The sequence below is a fragment of the Manis javanica genome, chromosome 4, assembly GCF_040802235.1.
Source record: "Manis javanica isolate MJ-LG chromosome 4, MJ_LKY, whole genome shotgun sequence".
In the NCBI taxonomy this organism is placed as follows: Eukaryota; Metazoa; Chordata; class Mammalia; order Pholidota; family Manidae; genus Manis; species Manis javanica.
Genome location: NC_133159.1, coordinates 136789422 through 136813675, shown reverse-complemented (window position 1 = coordinate 136813675; position 24254 = coordinate 136789422). Strand labels below are relative to the sequence as shown.

Sequence of the window (24254 nt, the reverse complement as noted above, 5' to 3'; positions counted from 1 at the left end):
CAGTCTGATAAATAATGCCTGATATATAGTGACGGAAGAACTAACCTAGCCTTTTGGGGGGGTTCCATACCATGTAGTTCAGTCCTCTCAACAGACCACGAGCCAGATAGCATCATTCCTGTTACAGACGGGAGAACCAAGACTCAGAAAAAATTAGCAAACTTCCCCAAAGTCACATAACTGTTAAGTGGCAGAACCTAGATTTGAACCCAGATTCTGTTCAAGGAGGCCCACTGTGATAGGGGTTACCATAAAGGTGTAGATAGCACACTCTGGAGGGCAGATGGGGAATTCTAATTAGGCCTGGGAAGTCTTGCCAGGTCAAGGACACTGTGGCTGGAGGAGGGAGGGATTTCCGGTCAGAGCAGACAATTTGAGTAGAGGCCCAAGAGGTCAGAAAGTACTGGAAGCATTTGAGAAATAGCTCCTAGGTGAGTGTGCACGTGCTGGAGGGCAGAGTGGGCCACGGGTGAAATGGGGTGGAGATGGGTCTGGGAAAGAAGGTTGGGGCCCTGAGTTTGGAATTGCCCTCTGGTCACACTGAGAGGGACAGATCAGCTGGCATAGGACATGAGTGCCTCTGCTTAGCTCTGTAGGGTAAAAGTGGCACTCGTGTTTTCACATTTGTTAGCTTCATGCTCCGAAGGTGTCCCCAGGAACGAGTTAGGTTCCGTAGTGGGACAGCAAATATGCTTCTTGTGTAGCAACATGGAGTTGCCAGCCTCAGCAGAGTGTTCCATTAGCAATGTCTGCTCAGAGGGGTAAAGCCTCAGCAGAGAATGTTTGATTAGCAATGTCTGCCCTGGGTATTCAAGGGGCAATCGGTGCAAGGATGCCATGGGTTTGCCTCTGCCTAGGTTTCACTAAACCTCAAAAACATACAATTGAGGGGAATTACTTTTATTCCAACTGAACATTCCCTCTCTAACAATTGTCCCTACTTGCCACAAAGCCCTCTGAAGATAGCAGGAATTAACAGAGCTCAGGGCCACAGGAAAGGGCCAGTGCCCCTGCATCTAGCAGATTTTGAGCCTGGGACAAAGTTTCTGGGGAAAATTTCAGAAGGGCTCACAGGGAAGCAATGGTTTTGTTGTGATCATGGGTCTCATTTCACACCTCACATCCCTCTAGCTACAAGGGTTCTTTACCTGGGGTCTGTATTCTGGGGGTCCTTGAATTTGGAAAATAATTGTACCTTTATTTTCATTAACCTTAACTGAAATCTAGTATGTTTTCCAATTTGGATGTAGTCAACAAGGCACAGTCATCTTAGCAGATATGTGTGACTCGGTCACTAGTAGAAATCACAGCTGTTTTCATATCGTGTTACAGTTCTGGTGATCTCTGAAAAAGCAGTTTATACTTATCACAACTTCAGAGTTATAGTTATGAGACCCACAGTTAGTTATTAAAGTTTACTTAAAGAAGCTTTTAGTATTTGATCACAGTTTTAGTAATATTTTGATAATTATATTTAAATATAATTGATTTAAATTAATTGTAATCCTAAGCATTTTGTTATATGCATTTTAAAAGCATTATTTTTAGAGAGGGATCATGGACCTCCCCAACTGTAGGAGGGGTTCCATGGTCCAAAAATGGTCAAGAGCTCCTGTTTGGAAATTGGCAGCCTATCTAGATAGTTGAACATATAAATTATGAATTATTATTATTTTTTAGTATTGTGACTGTGCTAACAAAAAGAGTCTTCATCTTTTAGAGAAATATACTGAGATATTTACAGCTGAAAGGTAAAGGAATGAATTACCAACCATAAAAACTCAAGCCAAGTAGCAGAGAAATGACTCCAAATGGCAGGGTTCCTGTGCGAGACTTGGGAGGTGGTGCTCGCCTTCTGGGCAAGCTCACCAGCAAGAGGCCACAGGAGTCTCACCAATGTTCTGGCGGCTCTCACAGGGTCCCTGGGGCATTGGGTGGCAACAAGGCCAGGCAGCTCCCTGGTCCTCTTCAGGGTCTATGCTCATTTCCATTTGTTTGGGTCAGCTCCCCCTTCTCTTTATGGAGCCCCAGGCTGTGCCCTCCCTTCACACCTTGCCCCCCATATTCCTCGGTATCGTGCAGGACACCTGGCCGGAGCCCAGTGTTTGTCAAAGAGAACACTGAGCTGACCTAAGCCAAGCTGTCCTTACTTAAAGTTACTTTATTTGAAATCGTAGGCTTTTGAAAGTCTTTTGAAAGCTGTGGACACCCTTCCCCTGGAAAATGCACAGACTCACATGTTTGAAATGTGCATGCATTTCAGGGTGTGGGTCCTGAAGGCCTATTGGTGGACCCAAGTCCTGGCCCCTTGCCAGTCATGCATGGGTGGTACTCTGGGTGCCCACTGTGTGCCTGGCACACACTGAGTGCATTTCTCCTCAGCATTACCAAGGGGGAGGTTCTATTATTCTCCCCATTCTTTGAAGGAGGAAACTGAGGCTTTTCTGGGGCAGGGGAGGTTAAGTAATTTGTCCAAGGACATAGGGAAGGTGTGTCCAAGGTCACAGGGCCCAGGAAGTCTGATTCTAGACTGGAAACATCCTAAGTGGAAGATTACTCATCTTCCCCAAACCCCTAGTCTCCCATGTCATCATTTACTGACACCCCCCAACCTGATCCCAGCAGAAAACCCTTCTTACGTTGTAACCCCATTGTCTATTGTTGCCCATTAGCCTCTGAGGATCATGACCCGAGGGTGAGGTAGTGGGTGTGTGTGGTTCTCCAGGTGTCCTGCTGGCTTTCCCAGCCCCTTCTCCTCTCCTCCTCCTTCCCATTTCCTGCCTCACTGCTGTTTGAAGCAAAGGGGAATCTGGCAGGCTTCTGTCCTTATCAGATTCCTCACGTTTGCCAGAGCTCCCTCCCCTGTATCCAGTGTGCTTGAGACTACCATGTGCACGTGGCCCAAATGAACAGTCTTTTCTGGGCTCCCCACAGGCAAAACTGGTCCGGTGTATTTGCAAGCAGCAGCAGTGCAAGCTGTGCGTGGCTCCTGGAGAGAGAACTGCAGAGCTGAACAGCTACCCTAGCTTCACCGACTGGCTGTACACCTTCAACATGAGGCCGGAGGTGGTGCAGGTACACGGGCTGTGAGGGCCCAGGTTGGGCAATCAAGGAAAGGGACCACCAGCTCCACTATGGATGACTGAGGGGTGATGCGGGGCAATGGCCACAGGAGGGACCAGGGCCAAGGTGGCTTTAGTGTGTCCTGGTCCCACTGCCTTATGAGCCAGGCAGCCTGGACACAATAGTTGTTCATTGGCTCATCCTGAAGACAACAGCCAACATTTCTGGAAACACTGGCTGTGCAGCTGACACTGTGATAAATACTTGAGTTCTCACCAAACCCTGGAAGGAGTTACTCTTATTATTGACTCTTTATGCTTGAGGAAATAGAAGCACAGAGTGGTTAAATAACTTGTTTAAAGTCATGCAGCTAGTGATAGCTTTGGGATTTGGGAACAAGGGTCTGAGTTTAGTTTTCTCTTGTAACTGCTATGATATTATATACTTTTCCCTCCTTTTTTCCCTCTTTCCACCCACCCAGCCTACCTACCAACTAACTAGCATCACAGAGCATGCACCCTGTACAGGTGTTGGGCTACAGGACTGCCCTCATGGGGCATAAATCAGTGTGGGGCAGGTGTGGTTCACCTCGTCACATCTCTTAAATCCCTTCTATTTTAATATTAAAAAGAGGGACTCTTACTATTGTTTTGGAAGTAACATGAATTCACTATATATTTATCTATCTATATCTATCTACCTAGATAGATAGATAGATAGATAGATAGATAGATAGATAGATAGATAGATAGACAGACAGACAGATTTTTGGAAAGAAGAGGAGGAAAAAAAATCACATACATATTCCCACCACTCAGAGAAAATCTGTGATCATTAAGATTTTGATATTTCCTTTGAGTCTTTGTTTTTACCTAATACTTAAGTCTTCTTTAAAATTTCTAATAGGTTAGACCTATGCCATCTAGTAAGGTAGTTACTAGTCGATATGGCTGACTGTTAGGTACTTGGAATGTGGGAAGTACATATTCAGATATGCTGTAGTTTCAAAGATATAAATTCAAAGATATGCTGAATTCTGAAGACTTGGTACAAAAAATAACAAAGTAAAATAATAATAACTTTTATGTTTAGTGTATGTTGAGATAACACTACTTTGGATATATTCAATGAAATAAAATGTTATTTAAATTAATTTGATATACACTTACTTTTAAAAATGTGGCTACACCAAAATTAAAATGTAAGTATATGGCTTGCATTTTATTTATTATGGGCAACACTGGTTTATACAACCCTGAGTAAACAGTTTTACATTTTTTCATTTGCTGTGCTGACCATCATGTTTTCCCTATATTTGCACTCTTAGTAAAACCATTTTTTTTCTTTTTTAAGTGGCTGCACAGTGTTTGATTGAGTATATGTGGTGTAGTTTCCCAGGCAGAGATTAATTCCAGTTGGCTATTATACATAGCATCATGGTTAATATTATTTATGAAGCTACTTGAATATTTAGGAATTTTTCTTAGGAGAGACTGCTGGACAGGAAGTCCATGGACATAAAAGGTTCCTGTCATGAGGGGCGGGGCTGGGGGTGGTGGGAGGGGGGACCCCCTGGAGAGCTCTCAGCGCCTTACATGCTCTGGCCCTGGCAACCCTTATGTTCCTGGTGTGCATTGCCATCTCAGAAGCTGGCGGGAAGGAGGTGGCCAAAGTGAAGGCTGAGAGAGACTGCTAGTCCATGTGTGACATGGAGGTTCTTTGAGCATTATTAACACCTGTGGGCATGCACGTATGTAATATGTACAGTGAGCTACATCTCCCCACCGACCGCCTGCCAGGGTGTTCTGCCACGCAGGAGGCAGGTTTGAACATGTAGTGGTCAATCCATGGTGACAGATTTAAAATCATGGACTTGGAGACTATGAAGATTTGGGTGGCCCCTCCAGCAACCTCAGGCCAACCCCAGCCTTTCCTTCTCTCCTCCCTAAGACCTGAGAGATCGAAGGCAGCTTCTTCTCAGGCTTGTCGCTTACAGTTGAGGACACCAGGGCCCCACAAGGGCGGTGACCTGCCCAGCATCTCGTCGCTGTCATCCCGACTTAATAGATGAGGACCGTTGGGTTCAGAGGGGCCAAGGGACTTGATGAGAGTCCAGCGCTTCATGGGGACAGACTTGAGGTTCAGACCCAGGTCTGCTGGGACCCCAGATTGTGCCTCCTGACTTTCTTCCTCAGGCCTCAGACATTGTTGGCAGAGGGCTTTGCTCCTTGAGGGATTTCCCTTGGATCTCTGGAGGTCTGAAGCGGGCAGGAGGCCCAGCTCCACCCATGTGTGTCGTTGCGAGGGGAGCCAGGTCTGCGCAGGGCAAGAGCCTGTCCTGTGGAAGCTGGCTGCCAGGGGCTTTCTGGACCCTAGAGCACCCTGTGGTGGCAGCTGGCACGGGGTCTGCCAGCTGGGCGGAGAGGTGTAGGTGGAATACTGAGTCAGCTGGTGTTTGATCACAGAGGCATGAGTGATGCACCACATCTGGGTGGTAAATGAGGGGCAAACTCATTTTGTGCAGGGCTCAGGCAGGTGGGAGAGCCCAAAAGCCAGATGTGGTTTGAGAACCAGGGTGCTACCTGGCGGCCGTGGAGGGGTGGGGCGGACCTGGGGCCGAGTGTGGACAGAGCACTCTGTGGGAAGGGAGGGGTCAGGGCGAGACAGCAGGAAGGTCTCCAGCCGCCCAGTGAACTTCCAGTCACTTGGAGGTCATGAGGTGGCTCATACACCAGTTTTAGGCAGAGTTCTTGTCCTTCCCTCCCATACTCACAGACATGTTTTTCTTCCAATCTCAGAAAGTGGTGGCATTATCCACCCAGTTGCTCAGGCCACAAACCCAGGAGGCACCCCTGAGTCCTCCGCTGCCCTCACTCTTGTGCAATCCCTTCACGAGCCCTGTGGGCTCTGCCCCAAGACACAGTGCAGACCTGGCCACCTGTGTCCATGCCCATCTCCAGCACCATGGTCCAGGCCACCAGCCTCTCTTGCCCCAGCCCCTTGCAGTAGCCCCTGAACTCCCTACTTTGTCATTTCCCCCCTCATGACATTTTCCATGCAGCAGCTGGAGTGCCCACTGGGAAACATAAATCGGATCATGTCTTTTTCCAGTGCTTCCTGTTTCTTTCCGCATAAACATGAGATGCCTCACACGTTTTGGCCTCTGCCTGCTCCCTCTGCCCTCATGTCACTCACCTTCCCCTTTGCTCTCTCTGGTCTGATCTTTGCACTTGCTTTTCCCCTCCCTGGAATGTGTTTCCTTGGCTCATGGAACGTCATTGTAGTGTCAGGTCCATCAACACCTCCTCCAAGCAGTCTTCCCTAATGTTCGGATCTAAAGAATAGCTCCTACCCTTTGTTCTCTATCGGTGCACCTTGGCTGATTCTTGCAAAGATGCTGACCACTTTCTGGAGTTTATCTAGCTTATTTGTTGTGTATGATCTGCCTACTCTCCCGCTAGAATACAGGCTTTGTGAGACAGAGACCTACCTTCTCTGGGTTGTTTGCCACAAAACCCCTGCTTGTGACCATTGCTTGTTTGAGAGGGAGGAAGGTGAATCCCATCATGACATGGGTCCCCAGGAATAAAGTGTTTTGTCCTGAATGGGTAGTGACACAGGTTACTCCTCAGCCTGGCTTGTCAAGTCCTGCAGAGCTGAGACCATAGTCCCCAAGTCTGTGTTCCCAGCCGTGCCCAGCTGCCCCCGAGTCAGCCTCTAGAAAGAGCACTGGGGGAGTTGATGCCCCCAGGGCAGAGGGCCTTCTCCAGAGAGGCTCTGCGGGCCAGCGCCACAAGGAGTCCCTGGGCCGCCTTGGCACCCCCTTTCTGACCATGGCAGCACCCTGTCATTCTGAGGGGTTGTGCTTCCAGGAGCCCAGCCAGTCCCCGTCTGGTCACTGGGCTGCACCAGGACTGTGGTGGGCTCCATGGCCCCCTCAGAGCCCCGTGCTCACTTTGCCTCCAAGCTAACATGTTCAGCACATGGCTGGTGTGGGGCGCTCAGTGCTCTGCATGCCCTGTTGCGTCCAGTTGTCCCGACACCCCTGCGGAGCAGGTACCCAGGCCTCTCCAAAGCTGCCGTCAGAAATAGAATCCTTTGGCTTCTGAATGTCCTCTCAACCATTGTTTATTTTCTTACCCCCCATTTCCCCCACGGTAAACATGGGACATTACCATGGTACATATGTCAAAACTAAGAAAACAAGGTTGGTATGTTACTATCAGCAAAACTCCACACTGTTTGGATTTCACCAGTTTTTCCACTAAAGTCCTCTTTCTGTCGTTCTAGGATCCAATCCAGGGTGACACATGGCTTTTTATTTACATACAAATTTGTTTCCTTTTTCTTTTTTTAAATAGTTGCCAAAATGGGATTATACTATATGTATCATTTTGCAGGTTTTTAGTCTTGATCTCATCTCTGTGTTAATCCATACAAATCTTCATTCTTTAACACACTAGTATTTCTCCAGGCTGTCTCAGGAAGGACTGTGTTTGAGGGGGTGCCCACCTGTGCACAGGGGGGCACACATAGAAGGGATCTTGATGGTGCTAGTGGCTCAGCGCCTGAACAAGCCTGAGAACTCATGCCCAGAAGAGGCCATGTGCCTGGCAGCATGGCGCCTGGCCTCTGGGATCCCTTGGCAAGTATTTGCCCAGTAGAATGAGGAATGAATGAAAGTCACAGTGAGGAGGAGGCTAGAGATGCCAGGCTGTAAAGCAGGGTCTCTATCTGTGCTTATTTGATTGGCTGGTTGGTTTGGGGGGAAGGGATCCAAATCCATGAAGTCCGGCAATTTCCTTTTGTTAAGTAGTCAGTGCTGAGGGCCCCAGCACTGGTACAGTCTGTACCTGAAGAAGATTTGCCCCTGCGCTGCTCTGGAGGCTTCTGGGGATGGTCTTTGTGTGCTCGGACTTGTCCCTTTGGCCTCTTTGAGTTCTCTACTCATCTTGATCCTTCATGGATTTGTGAATGGGGTCCTGATTTTTCCCTGTGTAGCCATTTTTGTGTGCCTACTCTCCTTTCTTTTCAGTATTTCTGTCCTGGGGTCCATCCCTTTAGGGCTATCCAAATATCATTTCAGCTTTTAGCCTTAGATTGTGGTCACCAGTTTGTGGTTATAAAGATTCTAGAAATTAATGCCTTTCTGTTGCATGAAGAAAGGAGACAGACGTGATGTGTCCACAGAGCAGGAGGCACATTTTGTGGTGTCTAGTGAGAATGGAGAGACTGCACTCTTCCTTCCCGTCCTGCGGCAGTCAGATCTCTGCCCCCTGCAGCCCCAGAGCCTGCTGTGGGTGCACCCGGCATGTGTGACCTCGGATTTACCCTCCACGGATGCTGTGGACACACAGCTTGTGCGATGCCTTCAGATGTGTTCAACCACTCGTCAGACCTTCATCTAAAGTGACACTGTCCAGTAGGACTTTCTGTGACAATAGAAACATTCTACACTGCCCTTCCAGTGTGGCAGCCACCCGCCACATGTGGAGCACTCAAAATACACATAGTGCAACTGAGAAACTGAAATTTAAATTTTATTTTATTGTAATGAATTTTAATTTAAACAGACACATGCTATTGCTGTATCAGGCAGGGCAGGTCTGGCACCTGCTCTGGGGGGACCCTGCCCTGAGAGCAAGGGATGCTGAAGACACTCGCCCCGGCCCCAGGGGCTCACAGGTGGTGGTCAGGTGTACAGGTTGAGAGCTGGCTCCGGGTGCCCTGACAGAAGCCCACCTGGGGTCTGGGAGCAAGCAGACACTCACCCTGGGAGGACAGGGGAGGACCAACACCAGGGAGGACTTCCCTGAGAGCCAGGAGCTAGCAGGCAGGAAGGGGAAGAGCACACAAGATGGAGGGAACAGTGCCTGCAAAGACCCTGACGTCTGAGAGAGCTGGTGGTGTTGGTCCTCACAGGGAGTGTTTGAGAAGGGCCTGTCTGGGAGGAAACTGGGTTGGCCCATGGAAATCTCCAGGTGTGGGGCATGGGGGTTGGAGTTTTATCTGGGAGAGCATTGAAGTGTGTGTGTATGAGAGAGAACATTAGAATTGTTTTAAGGAAAATAAAACTCCTACCACTGAGAAGACTCTTCTTCATGGGGATGGGGGAGAGGTGAGACTGTGCTCCTGGCTGGTGTGGGTATGAGGCCAGGCCTGGAGCCCTCAGGGATTAGGGAGTGAGCAGGGGAGTGGGTTTGGAGGCAGGGCCCCTTCTGCCTCCCTGGACACAGAGAGCCACAGGCTGTGACTATTTCCACCACCGCCCTGCCCCCGCCTTCCCCAGGTTAAACCCTGAGAATTGCAGCTTCATGTTACGGCTGCAGCTGCGGGGAAATGATTTCAGAGCCTGCTGGCAGGGAGCCATTATTTTCTTCAGCAGTTTCCCTGTTGGAAGTTGTTAGAGGAAGTGGCGGGCGCTGGCTGGGATCAGTCCTGGCGGAGAGGTGGGTGCTGCAGAGCCGGCACTGCAGGGCCCAGCCCCGCGCCTCCGGCTCCCTGGATAAGCTCTTGCTGGAGGCAGTTTTTGAACTGAAGATGCAGGCAGGTCTGGTAAGGGATTTTTGCTGTGGCCCTGGCCGGGCGCGTTTCTTGGTCCCCTGCCCTCTGTCCTTGTATCCCCATGTTTAGGATCAGGCTGCCTTTGGGGGACAAGCACCAGTTGCTCTGCCACCATCTTGGTCTCCCAATGGCTGGGAGTGACTGGAGCGCTGTGTGGGCCCTGGGATGTAGGCTGTGTGAAGCGGGAGGATGTGTAAGTTTGAACCAGAAAAGTGAGCTGGTACTTGGCTCCTGAGTTCAGCTTCAATCAGCATGAATCCTGCTGCCCTTGCTCGCAGCCCCTCCTCCCATTCCTCCTCCCTTTGGGAGCCAGAGGCCCTGCTGTTCTGACAGCCTCCATCTTTAGCAGCTGGGGGCCGCCTCAAAATGCAGCACACACCCTCACCCGGCTGCATGGAGACATGTGCACTGGCGTGTCAGCCCCAGTGGCCCGGGGCTGCCTTCGTGCCGAGGCCTGAGATCTCAAGCCCTGGGTCTCGGTACCAGCCCAGTGTGACAGGCCACGGAGCTCTTCCCACTTAGGGCAGGGAGATGGAGGTCTGGGTGGTGGTCTGGCATGCCTGCGTCACCCAGCCAGGCAGGAGAGCTGAAGGTGGGATGGAGTTCACTCAGGCATTGTCATTCATGCCTGTTTGATGTCAAGAAAGGGGGAGACACTATGATCCTCTTTTTTTTTTTTAATTTTGTTATCATTAATCTACTATTACATAAGCAACATTATGTTTACTAGACTCCCCCCATCATCAAGTTCCCCCCACATACCCCATTACAGTCACTGTCCATCAGCATAGTAAGATGCTGTAGAATCACTACTTGTCTTCTCTGTACTGTACAGCCCTCCCCATGCCCCCCCTACTTTATGTCTGCTAGTAGTAATGCCCCCTTTTTCCCCCTTATCCCTCCCTTCCCACCCATCCTCCTATGATCCTTATTTTATAGCTGAGCAAACCGAGGTTCAGAGTTGAGTGACATGTTAGCATCACACATTGAGCAGATAGGTGGGCCAGGATTTAAACTTAGGTCCTGTGACTCCAAAGCCAGGCTTCCTTCCCCAGCTCAGTCAGGTCATCTGATGTCTTACCCAGAATAGCCCAGCCTAGGGCGACTGTATATAGTTGTGTAATTGAATTGATCTTTCTCCCTTTCCCACCCACCGTCCTCCTTCCCTCTCTCCCCTCCTTTCTTCTTTCCTTCATCCCACTCATTCTACATCCACTGATCACTTACCCAGATTAATGATCACAGGGGTTAATTGATGAACAAAATAGAGTCTGCCCTGTTGTGTGCCAGGTCCTGTTCTAGGTCTGTCCTTACGGAACTTGCATACATCACTCTCGCCAACTGACAAAGTGATTGATTTCTCTGGTGCTAAGCCAAAGTGCCCTCCTTTAAGCTTTCGAGTGTGGGGGTGCCTCTGGTTTCTAGAACCTGAAAAATCATGAGCATGACTGTTCTGCTTAGCCCTGCCCTGGCTGGCACTTTTGAATGGCAAGCCCATCTCCTTGATCCTCTGAATGTCTCAGTGGCCAGGTCTAGTGAAAACCAAGTACCCTGCAAGAGTCATGTGCGCGGGACCTGGCTGTTTTGTTCACTGCTCTGTCCCCAGTGCCTGGCATGTAGTAGTTGCTCATATTGAACAACAATTCAAAGAAGATTATCCAAAGAATTTTGGACCCTTGGCTGAGGTCCTAAAGAGCACTCTCGTCTGGGGTAGCTAAGGTTGAACTGCAGGGGGTGTGGGGGCTGCCAGTGGCCAGCTGAGGCCTGGGGTTCCTGAGCTGCATCTGGTTTCAGTTGGTGACTGACTGGACTTGAGCAAGGCTGTGTGCTTGCAGCTACTTTGCAAGATGGCTTTGACTTGGTGTGTGCCTGGGCCCCTCTGGGGCCGCCTGGCTCCTGGGCTGTCAGCGTATATTAGGTCTCTCCTCCTCTGGGGACTGCCTCTTAAAGGCAGGAGTGCTCCAAAACAGATCAAGGACACATCTAGCACCACCAATGTTACCGGGAAATTCTTACATCTATACCGTAGTTTTATCTGAGGTTACTGGGGGATGGGGAGCAAAATAGGTGAAGGGGATAAAGAGGTACAAACTGCTAATTATGAAATAAGTCACAGGGATGAAAAGTACAGCATAGGCAATATAGTCAGTCATATTGGAGTAAGTTTGTATGGTGACAGTTGGTAACTGCACTTACTGTGGTAAGCATTTCATAATGTATATGATTGCTGACTCACTGTCATACCCCTGAAACCAATATATTATATATCAGCTATACTTCAAAAAACTACCAGTTTTAATTATTATAAAGCAAAAGTTCCCTCTAATTAACCCTTCTTTTAAAAACAATGAACATATAAATTTCAGTGGCCCTTGTTCCCCCTATATGTTTTTTGGGCAGGTAGCAAGATTGGAAATAGATGGCCAAGAACCTGTTGTTTGGTGGCAAAATCTTAATTTTGCCGCTTGGTAATAGTGTGACCTTAAACAAGTCCCTTGTCTCTTTGAGCCTGTTTACTCATCTGTCAGTTCTCTAGCCTTGAAAACTGAGGTGTCATTTCTGATTCCTCCGGCTTCCTCAATTTCCACATTCAATTGACTAGCAAATACTGCTGGCTTTATTTCCAAATATTCTTCTCACTCATCTATGCTTCTTTTTCACCACTGCTGCCTCCCGAGGCCTAGCTACTGCATGGACTTGTGCAGTCACACCTGTATTGCTCTCTGTATGCAATCTTGTCCTCCTCTTAATTTCATTCTCCACAAGCCGAGTGATTTTCCCTAAAATGCAAATCTGATCATCTCACTCTTCTGAGTGTAGTTCTTCAGTGGTGTCTTGTTGCACTCAGCATAAAATCCAGCCCCCTCACCTTGATCTTCAAGGCCCTGAAGTACTCTGTGGGCTGGCTCCTTTCACATTGTCTCCTTCCCCTCCTCACTCTTCCCGTCATGTTAGAACACGTCAGATTGTTTCCTGTCACAGCCCAGGGCCTTTGTATGTTCTGTTTCCCCTGCCTGGAAGTTTCTTCATCGCTAGTGCCTTCTTATCCTCTGACAAGAGCTTAGAAGTCTGCTCTTCAGAGAGGCCACGCTGTCTAAAATTAGATGTCTCCCACCCGTCACTTTATCTCAGCTCGCTGTTTCCTTTTACTCACTTATTCACAAGTGACTTCAATTACAGCATGTTCCTATCATAATGTAAGCTCCCTAAGGAAAAAAAACTATTTATTTTGTTTTCTGTCCTAGTCCCAGCGCTGAGTAAAATGCCTGGCACACTCTTGGTATTCAGTAGCTGTCTGTTGATTGGATAGATGGATGGATAAGTAGGTGGAGGAATCACATGGTACCAGGGCACATAGTAAGTACTTACTAAATTCAAGCTATTATATTCTCCTACTACTAGTTAGAACTTTTCCATAGCAAATTGCAATACTAACTGGCTTAAACAAAGCAGAGGCTTTTATCAGCTTAGGTAATACAAGTCTGGGGGCAGGGACTCAGTTGATGCTATCAGGCCACACCTCTTGGACAGGCCTGTTCCATGTGACAGGCATGAAGGCACACGCAGCTAAATAAGCCTCTTTTCTTTCTAGCATAGTAGTAGTGCTTCGCTATGGAGAGTTTCTTCACCTAGAACTGTAGCTGAAAAAGTCCCAGGGTTGGTTTGGCTTTTGTCATGTGCTCATCCCAGAACCAATCACAGGACCAGGACCCAAACTGGGTCATGGGCTCAGCCCTTTATCCTCATGGTGGCGGGTCTGAAGGGTCAGAGATACCTGCCCTGGGGAAACGGGTTCCTGGAGGAAGAATAGCCCTGCTGGGAGAAGAGGAGGCGTGCACAAACACCCTCCCTCCCCAGACAGCAATAACAGTCACTACTGTAGCTGCTGAGGTGCCCATCCCCACCCTCATCCAGGGCTCACTGGGGGACGAGTACCTGTCTTTCTCAGGGGCGACCATTGCGCCCCATTTTCCTTCAGAGAACACTACTCTTTGGTCTGTGTCAGAGGCAGAGGCCTCAGGCTCAGAGATGCTGCCTAAGGCCTAGACCCTGGGGTGGGGGGGTTCTGCAGAGATCTTGTTTCTAGAATATAATAGGTGAACCTAGCCCTCAGTTTTTGTTTTTAATAACATTTCTCATTTACTCTACTATAAAAGTTACTTATTTTAGAAGACACAGAAAAGCAAGTAAAATAAATCATCTCTAATCCTACACGGAGATAATAGCTACTCCCTGGCCTTTTAGGTTTGCTTTTTTTCTTAATATCTAGTAATTTATACATATGTTTATTTCCAGAATGGAAAAAATGAGGAAATTAAAGAAAACAATTATACCTCTGGTTATTGGTGGCTTACCCATAATCTTACTACTCCGAGGAAATGCTGTAAGTATTTTAATGTATTTCCTTCCAGTCAGCCTTCTTTGTTTGCTGGTTCTTTGTCTTCTTTTATGTAGTTTGTGATTTCTGTTATAATTCTTTAATGAGTGTCCCAGTGTGCTTGGGACTGAGCTGTGAGCTTCCCTTGGAGTGTCATTCAGTCCTCCGAGTAACCTTAGGAGGTGTCTCAGTCCATTTGCACTTCTGTAACAGAAGTACTGCAAACTGGGTGGCTTATAAACAACAGGTATTTGTTTCTCACAACTCTGGAGGCTGAGAAGTCCAAGGTCAAGGTGCAACAGATTCAGTGTCTGGTGAGAACCTGCTTCCCAGTTCATAGACAGCACTCTTTCTGCTCTGTCCTCACATGGTAGAAAGGGGCCAGGCAACTGTCCGGGTCTCTTATAAGGACACTAATCCCATTCATTGGAGCTCCATCCTCATGACCTAATCACCTCCCAAAGTCCCCACCTGCTAATACTATCACACTGGGGATTCGGTTCCAACATATGAATTTTGGAGAGATACGAATATTTATCCTAAAACAGGAGGCAATGCTTTTATTTCCAGTATACAATAGAGATAGACTAAGTGACAGTGCCACTTAGCAGTGGTCACCTAAATGGTAAGCGATAAAGTGAGGATTGATATCCAGAAAGTCTGGCTTCAAAGCAGGGGTCACAAACCACACACACACAGACACACACACACAGTTTAAATTCTCACCTGTTGAACGAGGTTGTACATTCCCTCTGTGATGCCTCAGCATCTTACCTTTTTAAAAATTTTATTTCAAAGTAACATTTTCTAAATCGAATTACAGATGTTCATAGTAGGAAAATCTGAAAATAGAGAAAAGCTCAAAATAAAATTGTCCCACAATTCCACCAACCACTGATAGCCAGCTCCTTAATATTTTTCACCATCTTTTACATTTACTTATGGGAAAGTTCACTGTTTTGGGTGTACAGTTTTATGAATTATGATGGCTGAGCTTCACTTTTAATGGCTGTCTTATGTGCCATCCAGTGCATTCACTGTAGTTCATATGACTCTTCTGTGGGTGTCCAAACCACCCAGCCCCAAATGTGTGAGAACTGCAGGGGGTTGGGGGCAGCTGGAGTTCATGTAGGGATGGGGGTTCCCCAGATGATTCACTGGGAGGAGGGAGATGATCTTACTGACTCATTCAGACTTTTCGGAGGTGGGCAGGGAGACCCTCTCTGTCTGTGGCCGGATATCCTGGGTGCTGGGTCCCAGGGCCACTGCAGGGGGCCCACCACAGCCTGCGTGTCTCAAGCCCAGCACCTGTTTCAGGAGGTATGTGCTGACTCCCCAGCTCCCAGGCACAAACTATTTTTGGCTGTAGTGACTGTTCACTGTAGTCATGAAAACAGAAACTCCTCCCCCTGCCTCGTCCTTCCCTGGGACACCACACCAGGGGCCAGGGCTGCTGGGGACCCTGGGTTTGGGCACCTCACCATGCACTGCCTCTGGAGCTGGGTCATGGCCAAGGCCTCAAGGAGCACAGAGGTCCCTCCACCCATGGTGCTGCGGAAGGCACAAGGCCTGGACCAGCCCTGGCCAGAGGGTTGTGAAGTAGGCACTGGGGCCTGGCTGGGATCAGGTGGCCTTCCCATGAGTCTTGGGATGCGTACATTTAGCTGGGCTCTCAGTTCTTGCTTGGCCAACTGTCTACAGATCGCGTCTAGAGAAATCTGCATGTTGGGGTAGAATGGGATTTCCATTTCATTATTTCATTCCCGGTCTTTCTTGTGTTATAGTGGCTGGGTAACTGTCAGAATCTTCCTACAATAGATCTTCCCCATCCTTCTAGTGAATGGTTTTTTGCCTGTTTATATGTTTTTGGCTTGAACAGGACACACACTTGTTTTGCAGTGAGCCTCTGCAGTGAGCTTAAGAAACTGGAGCCAAACAGGCAGATGCAGCCCTGTGTCTCAGGGCTCCTGGTCAACCAGGCCAGGAAGTCCTAACCGAGCAGAGGCTACGAGTGCTCGCTTTGGAGTTACGCGGACCAGGGTCCAATCCAGGCTTCCTCGCTCACTTGCTGCATCTTGAATGAGTAACTTAATCCCTCTGAGCTTCACTGTCCTTAGCTACCAAGCAGCTGTGCCCAAGCTGCTTCACGAGTGGCAGTCGTACCACTAGCTGTGATGTGTACATTGCGGCTCGTCATGGAAAAAGGAAGCACATGAAGAGGCGGAGTGAGAGTCAGTGTGCCCTGGCCCCGGGTGTGTCTAGTCCGTGCTCATAACCTGGGTGTTTGGGTGTAGCTGGTGATGTGGGATGCGCTGCTGCTTTTCAAAAAGAAGAAAAGCGTGCATTGTTGCCAGAGTGGGTGCGGGTAGGGGTAGGCGAAAACATGGAATTGAGGGTTTCTGCCCACCCACCATCTTTTAAGCCATCAAGACATTAGGGACTTGCCAGGCTGGTGATGAGGCCATGAGCCCAGAGTCCTGTTGCCTCTGGATCCTGAAGAGCTCAGGGCCCACCAGGCAGGCACACGGCTTGCATCGCTCAGGCCTTGCGCCTTTGGAGGTGAGTCTCGGGGCAAAGCTCAGGGAGTCTTCCCCTTGGCCCACCTCTTTGAGCAGATCTTAAAATTGGCAGGAATGAAGGCTTTGCATCTAGGTAAGGAAGGCCCACTGTGGAAGATGGCGAGCTCCCTCAGGGGTGTGCTATATCCTGTGCTCCTGGGCACTAGTGTCACATAACCTGGGCCCTGTCCTGGTACTGTTCTCCTGGGTGACTTTCCAGTCCCCTTCCCTCTGGGCCTCAGGTTCCCCCTTCAGAAAAAGAGCGTTGGGCTAGATTGTGTCTAAGATCCCTTCAAACTATGCCCCTTGGCCTTAGCAGAGGAAGGATTTAGCCTCTCATCTCTTCTCAACCTCATGAATATCTGTTGGCCCTTCATGCCCTCGGACCCTGGTAACACTGCCGATGGCCCCCTGGGCCTGAGTCCTGGCTGCCCACTCAGGCTCGCCACTGGGCTCCCGTACTTGGAGGCCCCCTGCTGCTGTGGGGCAGGAGTTACTTACAGGGTGTCTGGAAAACTACAGAGAAGGGCTGCCTGCCTCCAGGACCTCCCAAGAGATCTCAGTCTCCTGGTCTGGACACCCTGGGGCAGCTCTGAAACAATGCGGCCCTGTCTGCAGGCAGGTTCTTGGGTCCCCAGCTCTGGGAGTGCTGCCTGTGGCCCGGTTCATCCCCACCCAGATAGACAACCCCGAAGGTCAGACCGCACTCCGAACCCTGGGATGTGCCCCTCTGGCGAGGGGTCTGTGATTTGGGTCTGGGCCCTGAGGCCGGGGCTCTAAGCGAGGTCACTATGCCTCAGGCCCGTGTGCCTGTGCAGGTGTGCTCTGGCTGGGTGGGCCGGACTTTCTGAAGTCGGAGCTCTCGCCCTGCAGACGTGGAGGAGGCAGAAGTAGAAGACGGAATACACGTGTCTAGGAATCCTCTTTAATGGTGTGTTTGAACAGGGGAGAATTGAAGGGGAAGAAGTTGGAGACCAGCAAGAATAAGACAGCCGCAGATGTGGCCACACCTGAGAGCCCATTTATTTCTGTCTGTGCCTCTACTCTTGGAAGAGCTGGGGTTCCCCGTGGGGAGGCCCAATTCAAACCAGACCCTGATCCCTGCACCTCTGCATAGGATTAGCAGGCATGCCAGTTTGCTGGGGACAATCCCAGTTTAGGGGGGTGGGGGAGGTGGCAGGTACTCACAGCTCCCCCTCCCTCTCAGAGGTGTCCCTGTGGGGATGGCGCATCACACAGCTGCCCTCCCTCTGGAGCCCTCCTCTTCACCCGGTTGCTGGCCTGACCTCCGTCCATATTGCCACCCTGTTCACCATCTCCTCACTTGCTGTCTCAGCCAGGGACCCCAGGAAAAGCCTACAGGTCTGGGGAATCTGCTGCCCTGGCATAAGGACTCTGGCCCCTCCACACTGCCCTGCTTGTGCAGGGAGGGGCTTTCCCATTGGCCCCTTCCCCAGAAGCCAAGCAGCTCCCAAGGGTTAGTGTAGCTCTTTGGCTACTGGCAGACCCACGCCCTGTCCCCCTGAACCCCACTCTTAACTTTTGAATGTTCTGTTGTTTGTCTGTGTCAGGGTATCCCATTTTGACTTGAGTTCTACTGTGAAGCCTGGTAGACAATAGTGGGATTTTTCCCCACAGTCAGCAAGCATCCTGGGTGCAGAGAACCCCTTGTAGAAGCCTACCTGCCCCCCTCCCCATTTGGGGAGCAGCTTGTACTAGGGGGAAGCACATAGCCCCTAAGCTGTGTGTGTGTGTGTGTGTTTCTCTAATGCTGTACATGTCTGGAAATTTTCAAACAGCAGCCAAGAAGAGAAGCTTAGGAGATGGGCATTGATGACACAGAGAAAGGTGACAAAATGCAGCTGTGCAGGAGACATCGAGGTGGCAGATGTGGGCCTGCCTTGGAACATATTCTCTGTGTCCTCTTCTGATTGTGTTGGGGGGTACACGGGGAGAAGACATGTCAGCACAGGGGAAGCAGGAAGGAAGATGCACTGAGGCCCGGGGCTATAAGGAGATGGAGCCCGACATAGTTGCTGGGTGTTTGTTGAGTGGCTAAATGACCCACTAGACCAGGGGTTGGCAAACTATGGCCCATGAAGGCCAAATCCACCCCACCACTGGTTTTTGTACAGCCTTGCAAACTAAGAATGGTTTTTATATTTTTAATGCATTTTAATCTCCTGTACTAGGTATCTCAGGGTTTACAGGAGGAAGAATGGAGCCAGGGATGTAGCCCCCTGGGGGGCTGGTGGTGGCCATGGTGAAAGCAGATGCCATGAGACCTGGAGATCTGGTCCCAGGCAGAGGTGGACAGCACTTGCCTCCTCCAGAGGGGGGAGGGGAACCGAGGGGGATGGAAAAGGTATGTGGAGAGAAGACTGCCAGGGGCCCTGCTGCAGCTGCCTTTACCCCACAGCTGGAGCCCGCCCCACTGAGGGCGGGTGAGGGCAGGGTGTGCAGCCAGGGAAGCCAGAGGTGGCCTGGGATGCCAGGTAAACTCTGCTCTGGGATAAAGAGCTCATTTAACATAGCAGAGAAGGGAGCACCAGCTGAGGCAGAGCCAGCTGGCTGGGAATAGGAGGGGATGGCCATGCCTCCGTCTCACCAGTCGGGCTGTGTGGACTTGACCAAATGTCCCGCTGTCTCTGAGCCTTACCACCCATCTCAGGATATTGTGAGGACTGTCTACACTGACCTCCATAGTTCATCTAGCAGAGTGCTGGGCACCCAGGAGATGCATAATACATGCTCATCACTTGCCCTTTTGCAGCCCCCTCCTCCTTTGACCTGCGTCCATCCACTTCCACACCCACCTCACCCCTGCACCATCTCTCTGAGGCTTGCAAGCCCAGATATACCAATGCATAGAACAGACAGCTGCTCCCTGAAGATTCCAGCTGGCTCCCCACTCCATGGAAAAGAAATAAAGATAGAAGAGAGACCTAGAGAGCGGTCCAGTAGATACAATCTATGCTTGATAAGAATATCTGAAACAGGCAAAACAAATGTAGCTGAAATGATAAAGAACTAATTGAAGAAAATTGTCCAGAGTTGAAGAGCAAACTAGATCTGCAAGTAGAAAAAGCTCAAAGATACTTTTTTTAAGTTCAATGAAAAGAAAGCAACACCTAGACATTCCTGGTGACATTTTTTAATTGGAAGAATGAAAAAAAATCCTGCAAGTATCCAGAGAAAGCAAGTTTATCTATAAAGGGGCTGACTTCAGATTTCTCTCCTGCAACTTTAAATGCCAGAAGACAGTGTAATAAGATCTTCAGTTTTAAGGGAAAATAATTTTGAACCAATATTTATATATCTTGCCAAGTTCTGTCTGTATGAAGGCAACTGGAAGACATTCACAGATATACCCATCCTTGAAAGCTTTACTAAATATTTACTGTAGCCAAGAAAGAATGTGAATTAAAGTAACTAAATAGTAGGGAAGTGAGTATATGAAAAAATTAGTGGTAAGCATTAAAACTAGTTAAACAGTATTGAGATTAAATTGTTATAGGTAGTTATAAAACTAAATGCAAAAATAGATTTTTAAGATGGGTCTACAATTTCATTTGTTTTAAACTGAAAAGACATGCTAAATGTTCAATATATAGAATAATGAATACTGGGGTTTTTTGGCATGTAATGTAGATATGCATGTTCTTAGCTAAACATAAATAAAAGGGCTTTGTCACTGGACAGGACACATTCCAAATGTTAATCTGACAAAATGGGAAACCAGCTGGTACAGTTTTATTACTCCTCTTTTTAATTGTAAAGGAGAAAAAGGTTGCCAGTTTGAAATGTAATACTAGCACCGTAAAAAGAAAATTTCCAAATTTTGTTGGGGAAACAGTGGATTAAAACCCTGTTTTATGTATACATCTTGCCTAAGGAAAATCAATAGTTACTGCTAGTATAATAGTTCATTATAAGTAAATTTGATATTGAGGTTACAGATGAAAACAGAATAAATATTCCAATTGTATTGTAGCTGAAGTGGTGAAAAACCAATAAAAACAGCAAGGAGGTATTAAAACTAGCATAGGATAAATTGACAGACGTTGAGATTAGTTACCACATGTATAAACAGGTTAAATATTACTATTAAAAATAATTCAGATTGGATCAAAAATCGCTCTGTAACCATGGATACTCTCATTTGTATTACACATATATAAGAGTTTAAAGATAATGGAAACATAAGTCATAGAAACAGAAGTAGGCAGAAACATTTTTATTAGAACTCAGGCTACAACAAATTATAAAACACACAGTACAGGATGTTTAAGAGGTTTTATGTGTTGAATAACATGGCATTCAGAATGTAAAATGCTCGATAACCTTGATGTGAGTGTGGTTTTACTGATGTATGCATGTTTAAAAAATTGGAATTTAAAATTAGTCTGTTTTATATACTTAAAATGAATAGAGTAGTTCTTCAATGAAAAAGAATACATATTGCAAATACTGTGCTAGATTCTGAATTAAATACTTGGTCTTTAGTAAATCAAGTAAGTGAAAAGTTGAAATAAAGATAGATAAGTAGTTAATGAAAAAAGAAAGCAAGCAGCATATGTTTTATGTATTGTTTCCACTTGTATTCTATTGCCCTAGACCTTGGTCACATGGCCTTATGTAGCTGCAAGGGAAGCTGGGTAGTGACCTGTCTTGCCAAAACTCAAGGAAGTTCTATTACCAAAAGTAGGAAAGGGAGAGAGACTCCTGGGACAGATGACAATGTCTGCCACAGAGGGCAGCGGATAACAAAGAGCATGTTGCAATTTACTCACATTTGTTTTTACTAAGAGTAAAATAATACTAGGTAATATTTATAGATGACAAGCCAGGCACTGTGCTAAGTACTTTACTTGTATGAACTCATTTAATCCTCAACTCTGTGAGGGAGTTGCTATCATTAATCTCATTTATAAATGGAAAAATAAAGACACAGGACGACAAAACAATGTGGCCAGTGACACACAACCAGTAAGTGGTCCAGCTGGAGTTTTAAAACTATTTTTTATTGGAATATAGTTAATATGGAATATTATACTGGTTTCAGATGTACAGCATAGTGCTTCGACAATTACAAACATGACTAAATGCTCACCATGGTAAGTATAGTTAACCCTTATTACCATACAGTTATATTGTAATATTAGTGGTTATATTACATGCTTACTTCCATTTCTGTGATTAATTTTTTGCATAATTTGAAGTTTGTATCTCTTTATCCCCTTCACCTATTTCACCCCCACCCCTATGGTAAACAAACAGACAAAAGTCTTAAGGAAATCCATTTCCAAAAGGTGACTTCACATTATTTAGGGGAATGCTAAGGACATTCCTAGGACTGTGAACAAGAAAGCTGGCAAGACAACTGATTTCCAATTTAGCACAAAGAAGGCAAACTGTTACTGAATATAGAACAAAAACCTCTCTGTTTCATCTCTAAAGGCAAACACTTTGAGAGAACATAATCCATTTGCCCTGGGATAGTTATAGCAATTTCAACCTATGGGTTTAATCTTTCTGCCAGATATGGGCTCTGTTGCTAACCCCTTTGACTAAAAATCTTCAGGATCCAGAGAAGATTCCTTTCTGGTCCCTAACATACAGATGCTGAGAGCTAATATTTGTCCCCTGGGAGCTTTGGCAGGGAATAATCTGGGAATGGCTCTTTTTGCCACCAAACTAATCTAGGAAATAAGATCATCAAAGGCTAACAGCAGCTGTTAGGTACTTAGCAAATGTAGCCAATCAGCCTCCCACACATGAGGAAGTCTTCTAAATAAACCACTACTGCTAAGTCCCATGGTGACTACAGTACTAACCTTTCTCTCCTGACCAGGTCATTAGAAGATCCTGGGTAATAGCCTTGGCCGAATAGCAGGGGCAGTGATACATCCCAGCCTGTGGTATGTTCACAAGCTGAGTGGCAGGACCAAAAGTTGAAGGAGCTTCTGGTCTGAGAAATATCACAGTAAAAATGAAGCAAAACTCATATTTTCAAAATTGGCACAGCTAATACGCTATTAGAGGTCAGCATTAAGCCACGATAGTGGTTACTGTCAGGAGTGTAGTGGTCAGAAGGGGCTTCTGTACTGGTAATGTTCTGTTTCTTGATCTGAGTACTGCTTATGCATACTAAATACACACTGTGCTGGATGTAATTCACACTCTCAATTCTCGCTGAGCCTTATTCCTGTGATTTGTACACTGTTCTGTATGTTGTACTTTCACCAAAATTTTATGTTCTGCAGAAGTCAATACTAGCCTTCCTCATCTGCCCCCTCAGACCATAAAAAAAAGTGTGGTACTCCAGTGTGGTACTGACACATTATTAGATAGACTGACCAATGAAACAGAACAGAGGTCTATAAACAGACCCCAATACACGTGTAGCAGTTTACACAATGTCAAGGTGGCTTTTCAAGTTAATGAAAAATACATGGATTATTTAATAGATGGTGTTGGGATAACTGGGTAGCCAGTGGAACAAAAATGAGTTCAGCTCTACTTTGTATCTTACACCAGAACACATTCCAGATGGGTGAAGATTTAAATTTTTAACACAAAATGACAATTAGTAAAAGAAACCCTGAAAGGACACTTCTCATAATTAAAGTGGAGAAAGGTCTTTTTAAGCACAATATAAAAATAATCCCAAAAAAACATAAAAGGAAAGACCAATCGATGAAACCACACACACACACACACACTGGTATAAAGCTACTTTTTCATAAGGTACAAACTGCCACTTTTAACATGAGTGAGTTGAGGATGTAATCTACAGCATGGTGACTATAGTTGACAATATTGTACATTTGGAAGTTGCTTAGAGAGTGGATCTTAAAAGTTGTCACCACAAGGAAAAAGTTTGTAACTATTTGTGGTGATGGATGTTAACTAAATTTATTGTGGTGATAATTTTGCAATATATGCATACATCAAATCTTTATGTGGTATACCTAAAATTAATGCAATGTTGTATGTCAATTAGATCTCAATTTTTTAATAAAGCTCCTTCAGGTCAGTAAAAATACCAATGTCACGGAAATCTAGACATAAATGTATACTAATAGTTCACTGAAAAGGAATAAAAGCAACTCAAACACATGAAAAGATCCTCAACCTTACTCATCATGGGTGAAATAAAAGTAATGCTACAAAGATATTATTCCTATAGTATCAACAGACATAAAAATGTCTTAAAATACACTGCGCTGTCAAGATCATGGGGAAGCAGGCACTCTTCAAATTGCTAGAGAGAAACTCTTAAACTTGGTGAAACCATACAGATAAGTGTACCTGACAGGCACTATCAGCATTTAGAGATGTACATACCATTTGCTCCAGTAACTTTACCTATACAGATATATCTTACAAGTATATTAGAACATCAGTAAAATTATACATACACGGTTATAAATTTCAATCTTATTTGAAATAAAAAATTTTAAAAAACCCCAAACATTTATTAATAGAAAATTGGTCAATAAAATTCAGCCATAAAAAGAATGAGAAAAAAAAATTTTTTTCTGGAGATATGGAACAAGTTTAAGTGAAAAAAGCAAGATATGTATTGTATATAGTATCATTATTTATACTTTTAAGGTTAAAAAGTAATATAGATTTTTATTTATAGAATCAGGAATAAATAAAATTTTAAAGTAGGATTCTAAATC

General features: G+C 46.6%; 1 protein-coding gene across 1 annotated transcript in view; it reads left to right on the top strand.

Moving 5' to 3' along the window:
* LOC140848615 (uncharacterized) overlaps positions 1–24254 on the top strand; it is a 73432-nt gene extending 49178 nt beyond the window's left edge. Inside the window, exons 3-5 of the mRNA XM_073232880.1 lie at positions 2935–3075; positions 13924–14011; positions 19337–24254. Of these exons, the coding sequence (XP_073088981.1) occupies positions 2935–3075; positions 13924–14011; positions 19337–19434 (327 nt within the window). The 3' untranslated portion in view covers positions 19435–24254. The remainder of the gene's footprint in view (positions 1–2934; positions 3076–13923; positions 14012–19336) is intronic.